The 18525-nt window shown below is 39.9% G+C and overlaps 1 protein-coding gene across 2 annotated transcripts in view; it reads left to right on the forward strand.

Moving 5' to 3' along the window:
* Window positions 1–464: 464 nt before the first annotated feature.
* The window catches only part of ARHGAP36 (Rho GTPase activating protein 36), a 132752-nt gene continuing 114691 nt past the window's right edge, over window positions 465–18525 (forward strand). For both annotated transcript variants that reach the window (XM_023633432.2, XM_070256660.1), the window contains exon 1: window positions 465–589. In XM_023633432.2, the coding sequence (XP_023489200.1) occupies window positions 514–589 (76 nt within the window). In that variant the 5' untranslated portion in view covers window positions 465–513. The remainder of the gene's footprint in view (window positions 590–18525) is intronic.

The raw sequence follows: 18525 nt of genomic DNA on the forward strand, positions 1-18525 counted from the left end.
GTTCAGTACTTGTCCTTTGTTGGATATGTGGTTTGCAAATATTTTCTCCCATTTTGTAGCTTGTTGATTCATCCTCTTTACAGAGTTGTGCAGAGCAAAAGATTTTTATTTTGATGAAGTCTAATTTATCAGTTTTTCCTTTTATGGATTGTGTTTTTGGTGTCAAATCTAATAAATCTTTGCCTAGCCCTAGACTCTCAAGATTTTTTTCTACGTTTTTCTTGAAGTTTTATAGTTTTATGTTTTACATTTAAGTCCATTGTTAGGAAAGCAGCCATCGCACAACCTACCCCTCCCCAGGCTTGCCCACTCACAGCCTTGGACCTGAAACATTTTCTTACCAAGAGATAAGAAGCCCTCACAGCCTGTGCTGTGCTTATCACCTTGTGTGGGAATATTTTTCCCTGTTTCAGACTCAATGTGACTCCTTTTTTCTGCTTAAGCCTGTGCGTCATATGGCACCTGGCCAACCCCACTGCTATATCTGTCCCCTGCCAGGGACATGAGTGATGAATGCAGGTCAATTGCCCTGCTGTGGTGGCTGCGAGGGACCAATGCCCATTGTTGGAGCTTTCTCTCTCTTCTCTATGTAAGTAAAGCATTGCTCCATTCAGTGCTTGACTGTGTTGTGCTTTCCTTGATGACTCCAATACCAAGATGCAGTGGGTATCCTGGTGGTTGACATAGTTATGATCTTTGCTATCTTCTTTTAAGTTGGAGTCCTCCCCTGGCATTGGTAACTGGTGTTTCTGCTTGACATCCATGATCCATTTTGAGTGTTTTGTTTTCTTTGTATAAGATGTGAGATTAATTGACGTTCTTTTTTTTTGTCCCCTATGAACGTCCAATGGCTCCAGCACCATTTGTTGAAAAGTTCATCCTTCCTCTGTTGAAACATTTTGGCAATTTTTGTCACAAATCAGTTAGGCATATTTGGGTGGGTCTATTTCTGAGTTCTCTATTCAGTTCCATTGATCTATGTATCTATCCCTCTGCCAATATCACACAGTCTTGATTACTGTAGCTATAGGGTAAGCTTTAATATTGAGTAGAGTGATTCCTCCCACTTTGTTTTTCCTTGTCAAGATTGTTTTAGCTATTCTAGGGCTTGCACCTTTCCATATACATTTTAGAATAAGCTTGCCTAAGTCTGCAAGAGAACTTGCATGGATTTTTATAGGAATTGTATTAAACCTATAAATCATTTTGGGTAAAACTGACATTTTTACTATGTTGAGTCTTCTAATCCATGAGCACAGTATGCCTCTCCATTTATTTAGGTCTTTCAAAAATTTGTTTTGTTAGGATATGGTTATTTTCAGTATACAGATCTACATAAATTTTAAGTGCATACAAAAGTATTTCATTTTCTTTTCAGTGACTGCCAATGGTATTGTGTTTTTAATGTCAGGGTCTGTATGTTCATTGTTAGTATATAGGAAAGCAATTGAATTTTGTGTGTTGACTTTGTAGCCTGTAACTTTGCTGAATTACCAATTATTTCTGGGAGTTTTAAAGATATATTCCCTTGGATTTCCTACCTAGACCATCATGTCATCTGCAAATAGGGACAATTTTATTTCTTCCTTTCTAATCTGTAGGCCCTTTATTTCTTTTTCTTGCCTTAACGCAGTAACTACAACTTCCAGTATTATGTTGGATAAGAGTGGTGAGAGTACATATCCTTGCCTTGTTCTTGACCTCAGAGGGAAGCATTCAGCCTTTCATGATTGAGTATAATGTTAGCTGTAGGTTTTTTTTGTAAATGCTCTTTAGCACATGTTCATATAATATCAAGAGACACATCATGTTCATGGGTTAGAAGACTACAATTAGAAGAGTCATAGTAAATAGATCAATTCACCTCCAAATGATCTATAGGTTAAGTCTTCTCTATTCCTATTTTTCTAAGAGTTTTTACCATGAATGGGAGTAGGATTTTGTTAAATGCTTTATATGCACTAATCGATATAAGCATATGCTTTTCATTCTTTAGCCTATTGATATGGTGAATTATATTACTTAATTTTCAAATATTGAACTAGTCTCACATGCCTGGAATGAATATCACTTTTTATTGATGTATAATTCTTTTCTTACAGTGCTAGATTCAGTTTGCTAATGTTTTCTTGAGGATTTTTGCACCTAAGATCATCAGAGATGTTGTTCTTTAGCTTTCTTTTTTTGTACTGTCTTTGCCTGTTTTTTGGTATCAGAGCAATACTGGCTTCAGAAAATGAGTTGGGAAGGAACTCCCAACTCATTTTCTATTTCCTCCCTGTTATATTTCATTTTCATTTTCCTCCCTGTTCTATGTTTTTGAAAGAGTTTGTGTAAAATCAGTGTTAATTCTTCTGTAAATGTTTAGCAAGCAATTTTTTCCTGGGAGGTTTTTAATTATGAATTCAATTTCTTTGATAATTATAGGTATATTCAGTTTGCCTATTTCAACTTGACTGAGTTTTGATAGTTCGTGTTTTTTGCAGAGTTGACCTATTTAATCTAAGTTGTCAAATTTATGTGTATAGAGTTGTTTTTTTTTTTAGATTTTTTATTTTTTCCTTTTTCTCCCCAAAGCCCCCCAGTACGTAGTTGTATATTCTTTGTTGTGGGTCCTTCTAGTTGTGGCATGTGGGACGCTGCCTCAGCGTGGTTTGATGAGCAGTGCCATGTCCGCGCCCAGGATTCGACCCAACGAAACACTGGTCCGCCTGCAGCAGAGCGCGTGAACTTAACCACTCGGCCACGGGGCCAGCCCCATGTGTATAGAGTTTTTTTTGTAGTATTCCCTTATTCTCTTTCGATGTTTTCAGGGACTGTGATGATATCCCTTGTTTTATTCCTGCTATTGGTAATTTGCATCTTTTCTTTTTTTCTTTGTCAGTCTTCTTAATCATTTGTCGATTTTATTGGTTTTTTCAAAGAATCTACTTTTTGTTTCATTGATTTTCTCTATTGTTTTCTATTTCACTGATTTCTATTCTTGTCTTTATTATGTATTTCCTTTTCCTTGCTTAGAATCCATTTAATTCTTCTAGTTTCTTGAGATAGGAACTTAGATGATCAATCTGAGACATTTTCTTATTTCTACTGTAAGCAGTTAGTATTAGGAATTTCTTTCTCAGCACTACTTTAGCTGCTTACCACAAATTTTTATATGTTGCATTTTCATTTTCATTCACTTCAAGCTATGTTTTGATTTCCCTTTAGACTTGCTCTTTGACCCATGGATTATTTAGAAGAGTGTTGTTTAATTTCCAAGTGCTCGGGTATTTACTTGTTATTTTTCTGTTATTGATTTTTGGTTTGATTTCATTGTGGTCATTGAACACGCTCTATATAATTTCAATTCTTTTCAATTTATTGAGGCTTGTTATATGTACCAGGATATATCTTGGTGAACGTTCCATAGGCTCTTGAAAAGGATGTGTATTCTGCTGTTGTTGGGTGAAGTGTTCTAATGTGTCAATTAGAACCTGTTGGTTGATTGTGTTTTTCAGATCTTTTCATCTTTGATGATCTTCTGTCTAATTATTGTACTGGTTGTTGAGAGGAGACTGTTGAAGTCCTCAACTACAATTAAGCTATTTCTCTTTTAAGCTCTGTACATTTTTGTTTCATTTATTTTGAGGTTCTGTATTTTGATGCATACAGGGTGATGCTTTTAAATCTTATTTATATCATGCTTCTCCTCTGCTGCAAAATCTCACAATGATTCCCGATTTCATTCAGAACTGTAGATAAAGTCCTTATAGTAGTCTACAGGGCTCCATAAGATCTGGCTCTTGGCTACCTCTCTAACTTCGTTTCTCACTGTTCTCTCCCTCACTTACTCTGCTCAGCTACACTGGCCGCCTTGATCTTCCTAGAGGAGAACAGGCAGATTGCCTCCTTAGGGCTTTTACTTTAACTCTTCATTCTGCTAGGAATGCTCCTCCAACTTGGATTGGGAGTTTGGGGTACAGTTATTTCAAGAATTGTTAGTTTTATTTAAGAGGGAAGCCAAGGCCTGGAGAGGGAAAATGCCAATAACAAACAGTGTTATTATTGGTAGAGCCAGGGTGTTATGGAGAAAAGCGAGCCTCAATAAGAGCAGTGAGAGAAGGTGAATGAAGAGAGATAAACAGCAGCAGCTCTGGTTTTATGTACAGGAAGAACTGACACCCCAAATTCCCTCATTTTAAAATCTCTCTCCCAGCAGCCTGGCACTGAGTCTGAAATTCTAGCAGTGTACCTCTTCAGGATAAGCATGTAAAGGTTCTGAGGAATCTGGCAGTATAAAATCATGTATAACTTAGATTTAATCCAGAGCTTTAAAAAATTATTTGACAACAGCACATTCCCTTCCCTAAAGCCTATCCCACAAAATTCACTTTGGGAAACATTGGGTTAAAGCTTTGTTGTTTCCAGAAAACTCCTGCTAAAAGGCTAATATTACTGGAAAGGCCTTACCTTACAGAGTCTTTCTTACTCTGTGATGATTATTTTATCCAATTAGCCCAGAGGTTGGCAAACCATGGCAAAGGCCTAGCCCTCCACTTGATTTTGTAATAAAAATTTATCAGAACATAGCTATGTTCATTTGTCTCTGGCTGCTTTCTCATTACAGTGTAGAATTGAGTAGTTGTGACAGAGATGTACGGTCAGCAAAGCCAAAAATATTTACTGTCTGACCCTTTACAGAAAAAGTTTGCTGAGCCTTGGATTTACCCATTAGCAAGGCCATGAGATTTATCTATTGCTGCCTAAAAAATGACAACAAAAGTTGGTAGCTGGCAACGATCTATTATTATTTCTCATGGTCCTGTGAATTGAGTGGACTCAGCTGGGAAGTTCTCATTTGGTGTCTTTCATGCAGTTACAATCAGATGGCAGCTGGGGCTACCATCATCTGAAGGCTCAACTGGGCTGAACATCCAAGATGGTTCACTCACATGGCTGGCAGTTGATTTTGGATTTCAGCTGGGAGCTCAGCAGGGGCTGTTGACTAGAGCACCTTTAGATTGGATTTCTCACAGCATGGCTGCCAGGTTCCCAGAGGAATCATTTCAGGAGTTGGAAGTAGATACTGCCAGCTGTCTTAAAGGCTAGGCTTGGAGCTGGCATAATGACACTTCCACCTTATTCAGTTGGTCAAAACAGTGACAGGCCAGCCCACATTCAAGAGGGCTTGAGGAATAAACTCTACCTCTGCGTAAGGGAAGGGCAACAGTGTACATGATAGGACGGTATTAATGCTGATTAAATTGAAGACAAGCTACCACCATGGGGAAGTAGTATGAGGTTCTTGGCGAGCAGAGTGTAGAAGGTTTTCTCCGGAAAAAACTTTCAGTGTGATTGAAGCCAACTTTGTTTTCACCTGTGCCTATTTTATAGATAATTATATTGAGGCTCAGAGCATTAGGAGAAGCTACTGAAGGTTAATGTCTGCCTCACAGTGTTGACAAGGACCTTAGCTGGCTTGCTGGAAGTATATGACTAACCCCAAAGGAGACAGGAGTCTGGGGCCAAGGGGCTGATATGAGGGAGCTGACAGTGCCTGAGTCTCTGAGTAGGGCTCCCTCCTTTCCTTAAGCCTTTCCTTACTCCCTAGGGCACACTCAGGTGCCTCAGCTACTATATCCATCCAGGCCTTACAAACATACCAGATCCCTGCCACCATGCCTTGTAGGTTTCTAAAATCTTTTTCAAATCTGGACTCTGCATTCCAAATGAACTCTGAACACCTTGAGGACAGAGGCCACATCTTCAATTTCTCTATCTTCTTCTGGCCCTGAGATACCTCATACTGATGCTAAATACATAGCAGATGACAGAAATTGTAGAGCTATTCAAATCCCAGCTCATTTCCAAGCACAGCCTATGCAGGTGGGATTCTGTGGTCTGGTCTCTGCACACTGTGCCAGCCTCATTTTGACCTTCAGCCATACTCAGTAACATTATACCAGGCGTTTCTCTCTCTCTCTCTGTTTCTCTCTGTCTCTCTTGCTCCTCTGGCTGCATGCACTTGTTGTTCTGAATGTTTGGGACACTCTTCCTTCCCACTCACCTTCACGGATTGATCTACCTCTTTGGCATCCTTTGGAGCTTAGCTTAGATGTTACTTCTTCAAAGAGATCTTCCCTGATCTCTCAGGTACCCTTTTTTTTGTGTTTCTACAGCACCTTGTATCTCCCCCTTGATAGTTATTTCCACACTGTCCTCTAATGTAATGACTTACTTGTGTGTCTCCTTCACTTGACTAGTGCTTGAGGGCACAGAACATGTCTGTCTTCAACTTTGTCTCCCGATGGACTTGCAAGAGGTCTGATGCAACAAATGGACACACTCTCCCTTCAGTGATCCTCACTTTTCTTCCTGTTATCCTATATAAATTTGCTGGAACCAGTTGTATAGTGGGCAGGAGTTGCAACAATAGATAAGGAACGTGTCTCCAAAATGCCACGTGAGCCACTTGCAGCCCCTCTGAACAACTCTTTAGAGCTCTTGCTGGTCTTGTCTCAGAACTCTGTTTGCAAGAACAAAAAGGCTCCTTTGTAAGGCTCCATGTATATGCTGCTCCATTTTCCTAGCCTCCCACCACCAACTCAATGAGCACTGTATGTTGAGTACCTCTGCTTGCTTCAACTCCCCCAAACACACTAGCAATATGGTAGCTACTCCTGAGCTTGGAAAGTCTGTTCTGGGCTTTGTGAGAGAAAGGGAGAGTGGTTTGGTAGCTCTTGGGTGCCACCCAATTGTAAGAGAACAGCTAATGTGTTGGGAGATAACTGCCTCCTAAGACCATTTGTCAGGCAGGGTGATTGTAATCAAATATAACTCGCTAGACTACAAGTGTCCCTCAGACAGCAGAAGGGATCCAGTGGAACATTGCACATCATGAAGCAGCCCCGGGGTAGTGGACGTCAACAGTCTTGCTTGATTAATCCTTGGAAAAACAGTCAGAATTAATGGGGTACTTGTTGAAAGTTGATCGACACCTTTTGAAAGGTGAAATCCTTTGTTCCCATTACATGTTGTTAAGAACATTAGCAGAAATTGGAATAGAGAAATATGACCTTTCAAGTGGTAGATTCAGAGGCTGAGAAGATGGACAAGATGGAAATATACTGACAGCTTATAATAAGCACCTGGGTGGGGAGTGATAACTAAAGATTGAAAATTGACAAATGGGTCAAACTGGCAGAGACCAAGACAGAGAGGGATGAAGTGCAGTTTGCATGCAGAGGTGATGAGGGAAAGGAATGAGAGCATCAATAATCCAGCAGGGTCACCCACACTGACGGCCAGATATAGATTACTCACAAAGTGGCCAGAATTTGGTAGGTGGAGAAGTGGGGAGATTTTGTTACAAGATGAAGAGATCACCTTCCAGCTGTTGAGAGGAGTAAATGATTTAGTTTTCCCCAGGGAGTTAGAGTACCAAAGAGAAATTCTCCAGACTAGAAGACAGGAGTTTTGAGACACCTGTTTATTCAGTTTTAAAGTGGCTGAGTGAGTCCAATCCTTTTCATCTTGCAGTTGGTTGTATCGTTCCAAGTGACTAATGTGAAATTTCTTTGAAAGCTATCAAGCTATACAAATGTAAGGAATTGTCATCGTGATCATCCAACTGAATCAAGAGCAACACAATATTGCTATAAGGCTCTATGTGAGATTTTAATTATTTCCTCTGATGGAGGTGAACACGTTTGCAGATAATCCTGAATAGCAACGGTGCCCAAACGATTTCTCTTGGGATTTAGAGACACACACCATGATATTTTGATGGAGGAAGGTTCAGGGATGTGGGGTGTGCATCGGAATGGAGAATGTGACTTTCACTTTCTTCTGCCATTTTGTCTTGGCTTAAATCATGATGTCCTGACAGTGGGAAGAAGTAGACCACCAGGAGGTCGTGATCAAATGGCCAAGGGCACTGTCTGCTGCAGAGATAGTACCCCAGAATCTCCAAGCCAGGAGTAGCATTTGAGAGCTGGCAGTTTTCCACCCACTGACCTAAGTTCACATAATTAGATGAGGGCTTTCTTATAAGATCTGCCAGAGGCTGAGGCTTTGAGTCATAGTTATTATTTGAATGTCGACTTGGTATCGTGTACCACAGTAAGCATTTTACCTGTACGATCTCATTTAATCCTCACAACCAGCCTGTGGAACTAGATACTATTATTATCTTCATTTTACAGATAATAAAACTTAGACTAAGGAAGCTTAGTAACTTGTCCAAGGTCACATCAATTGTAAAAAGCAAAGCCTGGTATTAAGCCCAAATGTTAGCTCTGGAGCCCGTGCATGAAACTACTATACAATGCTGCCATATACATATATGAATGAACCTGAGGCTCTGGGAAGGAAAGAAATGTGACCTGCCCAAGGCCACCCAACTGATTAGTGGGCCTACATACCATTTATTCTTGGAGTGAATCCAGTATGCCCACAGCAAGTGAAGAATACAGGAAAGTCTCATTTTACAGATGTAGCTCAGGTCTTGTAGTAATGATAATGATAATGACAGTAATGACAACAGCAGCAGCAGCTAGTAATTATTGAGCATCTATTATGTGCTAGGCACTGTAATAGCTACTTTATATGTACACTCATTTATTCATTCTTTAAAAACACATTTATTGAGAACTTACTATACACAAGAGAATATTAGAGGTACTAGGGATACAGAGATGAAGAAGACAAACTTGATGCGTACCCTTAGATGGAGTCTTAGATGTCTTAGAGGATTGTGACTGTAAACACAAAAACAAATAAGATGTTATATAGTGATTCTGCTATAAACAAAATAAAACACGGTAATATAATATAGAGAGACTTGGGGGTGGAAGCTACATTGGATGGGGTGGTCAGGGAAGGCCTCATATCTCATTAAATGCTCTCAACAGCACTGTGAAGTGGGTGGACACTGGTCAACACAGATGTAGGTAATGGTGGAATCAATCTCATCACTATGCTGGTATCTACAGAACCAGCTGCCTAAGTCTTGATCAGTGCAGAGCAGGGAATTAGTGAGGCCATTTTCAGTGTTGCTCCCAAGGCAGTACCTATTAATTAAGAAAACCAGAAAGTGTTGGATAAAGTTTTGTGGTCAAGAGAAGACAATTGGGTGGATGTGGGGATTAAAAGGAACAGTCCAGCAAATGGGCTACATGTTCAGAAGAGTGCTCTTAATGACCTTAAATCCTCTTGACCTTGGATTAGGCAATGGTTTCTTACATATGACACCTAAAGCACAAGTAACAAAAGCAAAAAATAGATAAATTGGACTTCATCAAAGCTAAAAGCTTTTGTGCTTCAAATGACACCATCAAAAAAGTGATAAGACAACCCATAGAATGGGACAAAATGTCGAAAATCATATATCTGATAAGGGACTTGCATCCAAAATGTATAAAGAACACTTCCAACTCAATAAGAATAAAAGTAGCACAACTAAAAATTCAGCAAATGATCTGAATATACGTTACTCCAAAGAGGATATATAAATGGCTGATAAGTTCATGAAAAGATGCTCAACATCATTAGCCACTGGGGAAATGCAAATCAAAGCCAAAATGAGATACCACTTCACACCTACGAGGATGGCTGTAATAAAAAACGACAGACAATAACAAGTGTTGTCAAGGATGTGGAGAAATTGGAACCCTCGTATTTTGCTGATTGAAATGTAAAATGGTGATGCTTCTTTGGAAAAATTTGGAAGTTTCTCAAAATGTTAAACTCAGTGTTACTATATAACCCAGGAATTCTGTGGCTATATACTCTCCCAAACTGAAAAAGTGTTCACACAAAAACTTGTACACAAACGTTTATATCAGTTTTTTAATAATAGCCAAAAAGTGGAAACAAATCAAATGTCCATCAACTGATGAATGGATAAACAAAATTGATATATCCACACTGTGGAATATTATTCAGTCATCAAAAGAGATGGAGTGTTGATACACGCTACAACATGGATGAACATTGAAAACATTATGCTACCTGAAAGAAACTAGACACAAAAGAACACATATTGTATGATTCCACTCATAAGAAGCGTCCAGAATAGGTAAATCTATGGAGACAGCAAATAGATTAGTTTAGTGATTGCCAAGACCTGGGGGAAGGGTGCAATGGGAGTGATTGCTAACAGGTATGGAGCTTCTTTTAGGGGTGATTAAAATGTTCTAAAATTGATTGTTGGTGAAGGTTGCATAATTTTATGAATATACTAAAAACCATTGAATTTTACACTTTAATATGTGAATTGGATAGTATGTGAATTAAGTCTCAGTAAGGTTGTTAGAAAAAGAACCAGCCAAAATGTCATCTCCTTTGTGGGGCCTTTCCTGCTCTCCTAGACAGGGTAGCCTTTTCTTCCTCTGAGTTCTCCTAGCATCTTGTACTTACTTCTGCCATAGCACTTACACCCCTGTATGGAATTGTCTCCTTGTCCCATTTTAGGATCTCCTCAAGGGAAGGGAACATGTCTTATTTATTTCTTACCTCTTACAATGTCTCTTCTCCTTCTCTTGTTTTCTCCCTCTTTTTCTCCCTCCACCTTTCCTCCTCTCCCTTCCTTCCTTCCTCACCAAAATTTTTGTTGAGCATCTACTGTGTGCAAAGGCACTGTGCTAGGTATTTGGGGATGGAATGGTGACTAAAGCATGTTCTAGTGTGCTCACAGCCTACTAAGGAAGACAGACATTAAACATGCATGATAAGTGTTGGGGAACAAAAGCATTTAACTGGGACGTCTGACCTAATCTGAGGGGCTAGGGAAGAATTCCAGAATGATGTGTTCTTTTATCTGAAACTTGAATGACTACTGAAAGTTAGTTGTGGGGGTGGGAAAACATCATGGTGAATGTCTTGGGGCAGGAAAAAGCTTGACATATGGGAAGAAGTGAAGGAAGGGCAGTCTGGCTGAAACATTAGGATTGAAGGTGCCAGGGAAGTGGGATAGGTCATAGTTGAGATGAAACTTGAGAGACAGGAGGGCTTTGTTGGCCAGGATAAGGAATTCACACTGTGTTCCATAGAGTTTTTAAGTGTGTGTGTGTGTGGGGGGGGGATGGGTGATGTGATTTTTGTTTTTAAGTTCATTGCACCTGTTCACTGGAGGATACAGTGGAGGGAACTGGAGCAAGAGTATTACTGTTAAAGTCATCCAGGCAAGTAATGATGATGAGTTAGCTTAAGGTAGTTGCAGGGTGTTCTGAGAGATGTGGATGTATTTGAGGAGTATCTAGTAGGTAGAATCAATCATTTTAGTGTTTTATGAGATGTGGGGAGTGAGCAAGGCCTCAAGGATGGTTTCTAGATGTCTAGCTTGGGTGACTGGTGAAAAAGGGGGCCATTAACTTCAATAAAGTGCACAGAAGAGGCCGGTTTGGGAGGTGTGTGAAAGTGAGTTTTCTTTTTGACATAGTGACATGGAGGTACATGTTGGAATTTTGGGTAGAAAGCTTCAGCAAGAATAAATTGATGTGTGTAGAGCTCAAGAAAGATGTCTGAGCCGGAGCTATAGATTTGGGAACTGTTAGCATGTAAGTAGTTATTGAAGCCTTGACCTAGCTTGTTCATCTTTATAGTCTCCACGGCACCTGGAGTGGTGTTTGGCGCAAAGTATCTGTTGAATGTTAAAAGTAAGAAGATGTCAACCATAGCCCCTCCCAAAGAGGGTAGATGAGACCAATGTTCTCAGGTTCTTCCTTCTCTCAAACCACGGTACACATAGGATTCCAGGGTGGTGTGCACAGTAGGTACAAATTAGAAGCTAATGTTTATTGAGTGCATGCTATGCATGAGGCACTATTCTAAGGCCTTTACCAGTCTTAATTTTCTCAATAACACTATGAGGTAAGTACTACTGCCCTCTCCAATGTGCAAAAGGGGAAAGTGAGGAAAGAGAGATCACACAGTACATAGTGGAGGTAGGATTTGAACCCAGACAGCCTGAATGCAGAACCTGTTCTCTTACCACTGGGATATATTCCCACTCTAACTAGTATTTGAAGCCTAAGTGACTGGCTTACTAATTGATCAGAATAGGAAGGTGTAAATGGTTGAAAATTCCCTTTCATAACTTTTCGCTTCTTTCTGGGCAGCACCTTCACCCCTGTTCTCCTGACGCTTCTACGCCTGCCTCCCACCCTAGCCTCCAGTCACCTCCTTATCCTGCGACACAGCCCTCAGGGCCTTGCTCTTTGCTTTTGCTCACCACTCACAGGTTGAACGCCTGCATCCAGCATGGTGGCACTGAGGTGAATGAAGCACTGCTGTGGTTCTCCTCTCAGGAAATACAGGTGCACGTTTTCAGGGGCTTCTTGGAGCCTTAGGGCCTTAAGCAGAGGATTGACTCTAACGGGCCTTTGAAGATTTGTAATCGGCTATGAAAGCAAGAGTTTTTATTTGGTTGGGGAGGGGAGAAGCAGCAAGGAGAGGGATTAAATCTTCACATATCAAGGTGTACAGTAATAGGCAATGTGACTCCAAGAGCCACCACTCCTAAACAATAAGCTGCATGGCCCCCTGTAGAGGCACGTTCTGTTCTGACACCTGACTGAGCTAGCCTCATACCCATCTCACGCTACTGGGCAGCACCTATATTATTCTGTTCAATTCAGTTACGTACTGACGTATTGTTTGAGTGCATTGTGGGCATGAGGACACAGAAATGTATGTGGCAGGATCTTTGCAGGCATTCTTAGTCCTTTTTTGGGTAAAGGACCCCCTCAAGAACCTGAAAGTCATGCACCCCCCAAGGCATGAATTAACATATGTGCACTTATGTGCATACAGTTTTGCTTACGATTTCAGCTTTGAGTCAGTGGTTCCAAAGTTTCTCAATGGGACCATATCATATCTTAAGGAGTATTTTAGAGTTAACGGGGGTTCTTATTGACACATGGCAAGTAGAATCCAGGAAGACAATTGCAGGACAGTCTTCACAATGAGAAATGCTTCTATGTGTCACTAGACTTTCAGATATCATGCTAGACATTTATGAAGGTGAAAAACTTTTTTATAAATATCAGAGCCTAGAATTGAAATCTGTTTTACATGACAAAGTGTTTTGGAAGACTGAATTTTTCAGGAATCCAACACTGTAAATCGAGAGGGAATTGTACTTCTTAGGGACTATACAAGTTTTTCTCCATTTTGAAAAATCATGTTACCAATGTCAATAACATTCAAAGTATTAGAGTCATTGATATGGCATACCTGTGCCAGTCTGCCTTTGTAATTTGTGTTTTTATTGGTGATTTTATACTGACCTCTTCATCTTTTGTGTTTTACTGTAGTCAATGCCTGAGATTTACATATTGCTTTATGTGTTATATAAATATGTAAATAATTATAAATTGTTTTCCTTTTGTTCTTTTTCACGTCATAGAGCATTATATTGATATTTCTGAAATCAAATGTGTAGGTGGGTTTTATTATCTGTGAATTTCATTTCAGAATAATAATGGAGATGTCACAAAGTATATTAAAAAAGAATAGGTCTCATAAGATTAAGAACCACTTACCTAGAATAAGAATTACTGTCTGAAGGAAATTCAATCTAGTAGGAGAGGTAATAATGGCTTCCATTTATTGAGTACCTACTGTGTGCCAGTTATAGGCTAAAAGCATTTCCCATGAGCTCATATATTCCTCACAAACCATGCCCCATTTCCTAAACTATAAGGCAAAAAATGAGGAGCACTAGCAGAGACACAAAGAAGAGGCGATTAAACTTGTAGAAACCCAGGCTGGAGATGTGTGGTCCAGCTCTAGGTCTGCCACCCTTTCTCTGCTCTCTAGAATGATCGCACTGTGAACTGTGACGGGGCCCACAGAGGACTTGCACTCTCAAAGGATGGGCTGTTCTTTCACTCTGCGTGTGTGTGTTGATGGCGGCAGGGGTCAGAGAGCTGGGGAAGTTTCTGTGGGGCAATGAGGCTTGATTACTGCATATGTATCTCTCTTCTTCTAGAACTATGATGACTCTGGTAGTATATTAAAATATATTTTCCAAGGATCAGTCATTCCTTCATGATTTTTGCCAATGCCACTGGGCAAAAATCTCTGAGTCACAGCTCCAGAGCCAGGTGTGGGGACAGTGGACCATTTTTCTTCGAATGACACCTATGCTTTATGCCAGGCTGCTTGGCAGGGGCGGTAGCCTCTGGCTTTCTCTGTTTACCTCTCCCAGTGTGAGACCTGTGCCTTATAAAGGAGCTGGGGCAAGAGAAATTGGGACCCCAGTATTCTTATCCAGCCATACCTGGAGTAGAGCCTCTGCCCTATGAGTGGGGACTGGGTGGAGGAAAGGATTCGTCACCATTCTTCTTGGCCACAGTCACCAGGAACTTAGCCTTTGCGACTAATAGTTGGAGAGGGGGAAGATAAATGCTGGAGTTCTGTTTCTCCTGGTGAGATACTGAAACCCTTCACTGGGAGCTGAAGGGAGAAGAAGCCTTGTCAGGATCAGCTGGGGAGAGGGGTGGAGAAAGGGACTCGGTCATGGCTCAAGTGCCACAGACTCTCACTGTTCTTACCAAGATTTAGTAGATTTTCTTAAATATTTTTTCATCACCTATATTGTCTTAGGACAATTTCGAGAGGCTTTAAATGGTTGGTTTCTTTAAATAACTTTACCAGTTATGCTTGCTTTACGGGGAAGTGAATTATCACATATTTTTTTGATGCCTGCTTTTCTCTATAACTTGAGGGTAATTTTGAATTCCAGGAAAACACCTTTCATAGTTGCCAATGCTACATTGCACCTGTATGATATCATATCCGGACCATGTGCCCAAATAGATATTAAGTTATTAGAGGAGGAAGACTCGATTTAATAAAACCATGACACCGTGCATACTATATGGTCCCCAAAAATCATTCAAAGAATGAATGCACAAATAAATAGCTATATCTTCTATTTGAAAATGACCTCCAAAGTGGAGCATAACTCCCACTCTTTAAGTCTGGGCTCTGTAGAATGACTTCCTTCCAAAGAGTACAGTATAAGAAGGAGGAAAAAGAGTAACTTTATAGTGGAGAAACTTGACAAATAGTATCTCAAGCCAGTTAATCATCATTAACATCAATAGCGATGTTATATTAATAGTATGTACTCTTGATATGATGTGATGAGAATGGCAATTGACCTCTGACTTCTTCCTGCCAAAACACATCACCACAGTCTAATTCTGAGAAAAACATCAGATAAATTCCAACTGAGGGACATTCTACAAAATATCTGACTTTCAAGGTCATTGAAAATAAGGAAAGTCAGATAAACCATCACAACAAAGAGGAACCTAAGGAGATATTATGAGTAGATGTAATAGGGTATCCTGGAGCAAAAATAGGACATTAGGCAAAAACTAAGGAAATATGAATAAAGCTTGGACTTTAGTTAATTATAATGTATTAATATTGGTTCACAAGTTGTAACAAATGTGCCATACAAATATAGGACGTTAATATTAGGGAAAAGTGGGTGTTGAGTATATGGGAACTTTTTGTACTATCTTCCCGGTTTTTACCTAAAACCTAAAATTGTTCTAAAATCAAAAAGTTTTATTAAAAAAAAATCCTTGACTACAAAGAGGCAGACCTTGAACTGGGTATAAAGAAACTCAGACTGGGACTCTTTTTCTTGGGGTCTCTTGTGAGATGGGGTCTATGGAGACCCAACAAAAAAGCTAGATAGGGCAGAATCAGGACTCTATGATTTTGGCCCAATAGTTTCTTTTTGATGAATCTCTCCTAAAGAGAAAGCCAGATGAGTGCGCAAAGATGTCTATGGAAGTATGGTTATGGCAGAATGATTTGTAAAACACTGCAATATCCTAAATGTCCACACTGGGGCAGTATCTCACTATGTTTGTTCTTTAGAGTGTCAGTCCAATGAGATGCTTCACAAGTAAAGGAATCCATGAACAAACAGGAAATGTTGCATACAGTATTCCCTTGGAGAGTCCAATAGACACTGATGTAATAAGGCTCTGAGAGCAGTCTTGCAGAAAAGAAACATTGTAAATTTCTGTTTGAACCAGGGTTTGAAAACTCATTGGACCATGGATCGCTTTTTTTAGTATGATTTTATTTTTTTTAACCAATGCTGCTAATATCTTCACACTTTGGGAACTGCTGCACTAGAGGTTGGACTATATAAGTTACGGCATGTATTTTTATTGGGATTTTATATAGAAATTAGTGAAATGATGTTTTTTGAGAATATGTAACGAATTGGGAAAATATTCACAATTTTAGATAGCGAAAACAAAATACACATTTGTATATCCAATATAGTCTTGTTTAATTATTTTCTATGCATAGGAAAATACAGTAGAGAGACCACAAAGTTAAAACTGGTTATCTCTGGGTTGTGGAGTTACAGGTAATTTTATAACCTTGTATAATTTCGTAATTTATTTATTTTTTTAAGATTGGCACCCGAGCTAACAACTGTTGCCAATCTTCTTTTTCTTCCCCCACCTTCTTCTCCCTAAAGCCCCCCAGTACATAGTTGTATATTCTAGTTGTGGGTGCCTCTGGTTGTGCTGTGTGGGACACTGCCTCAGCACGGCCTGATGAGCAGTGCCATGTCCACGCCCAGGATCTGAACAAGCGAAACGCCGGGCAGCCGAAGCAGAGTGCACGAACTTAACCACTCGGTCATGGGGCTGGCCTCTATTTTGTAATTTCTTAATGGTTTACAAAGTTAATATATTATTTAACTAACCTGAAAAGAATATATATCATAGACCAATATTTTGTAAGCCAAATTGTTTGTCCCTCCCATGCATTCTAAACTTATTTACCTTTTGTTATAAATAATTATTTATCAGATTTTTTTTTGAAAATGCAGATTATTTAAGCTCTGGGGAGAGAATGACAAGATGCCCCAGATGCGCTTGACTGAATTAGTGGAGTATTATAAAAGTAGAGCATTGACTTTCCTGTGGCCAGCAAGGAGATGGCTGCAGTAGCCTGAAGGAACTAGCAGTCCAGGCTGCTAGGCTGATGCTTTCTCTTTGGCTAATGCTGGACTCTGCAATGTGAGGTGGCATTCCCTTACAAATAAGTGCTTTTCTTTTAGTTGCCTTGAGAGGTAATGAACATACAGTCAATTCCCTCTGTCAGACTGACCTCCAGAGGATAGATACTTTATCTACCTGCTCATGTGCAGGACCAGGTTCTAGTTTCTTCCTATCAGACTCCTATGCCCTACCTACTAGTGCACAATTCCTGCTACTTCCCAGGGGACTGGAAAGAGAGGGGCTGGGCTGGCAGCTTTCAGTGCCTTTCTGTGCAGAAACTCTGTGACGCTTACCCATCATCAGTGTCTGGCACGGGGCTGAGCACTAGTATGTGCTTAGTAAGATTTGCTGAACAAATGACTTGAAACTCCTTTTCGGGTCATCAATTTAATTCATGGAAACTGCATTCAACAAATCTTTAACGTTCTGGTCTGATAGAATTTGCACAGAATATGACATGGTAGGGAATCAAACGCATGATGCTGGGGAAGGAGGGAGGGTTGGTCTTATTCCCAGGTTTGCTACTAATTCTTTGTGTGATCTTGGAGAATTCTTTTACTGGGCTTTGGTTTCCCCAAATGGAAAACAAGCAGTTGGGCTATAATATTAGGTCCCTATTGCATGTATAATAAAACTTAAACTTCTTTACATGAACCCCAGAGTCCTACATGATCCGGCCTCTGTCTCCCTCTCTTACTACTTTCTCTTTGACTTATACTATTCCAATCACACCTCAGTACCTTGCACTATCTCTCCCCCCTGCCTGAAAAGTTGTCTCCTGAGATCTGGCTCTGTTTTTGTACTCAAGTCTCAGATTAAATGTTATCTTCTCATAAAGGCCTTCTCTGACCACTTTACGAAACAGCGCCCCATACCTTCTCCCCATCACTCTCCTTCCTATTACCTTGTTCCATTTCCTTCCTGGAAATGCAATATATTATATTTGTCTTGTTTATTTTATTGTTGGCTTATTTATTTTTTGTCTTACTTCACTGGACTCTGAGCTCCACAAAAGTAGGGAATCTTGTTGATCTTGTTCATTTCTGCATCCCTAGTGACTAGAACAATGCCTGGTACATAATAGGTAATTGATAGATATTTGTAGAATGAGTGAAGAATTTGACATTGAATTATTTAACATACACCTATATAGCACTTACTCCGTTTCTTCTCTAAGCGCATTGCGAATTTTAACTCATTTAATTCTCATAACATCCTTATGAGATAGACACTATTATTTTTCCCATTTTAAAGACAAGGAAACAGAGGCAGAGAGAAGCTAAGTACCTTTCCCAAGGCTATGCCATAGTTTACATGGATTATCTCTTTTAATCCTACCAATGACTCTACAAAGCAGATGCTATTATTACCCCTTTTTATAGACAAGGAAACGAAGACTTAGAGAAGTTAAGCAACTTGCCTATGGTCACACAGCTGGTTAAGTAGCAAAGCAGGACCTCAAATCCAGAGTATGTGGCCCTAGAACCCTGTT

Source organism: Equus caballus, chromosome X (assembly GCF_041296265.1).
Source record: "Equus caballus isolate H_3958 breed thoroughbred chromosome X, TB-T2T, whole genome shotgun sequence".
NCBI lineage: Eukaryota > Metazoa > Chordata > Mammalia > Perissodactyla > Equidae > Equus > Equus caballus.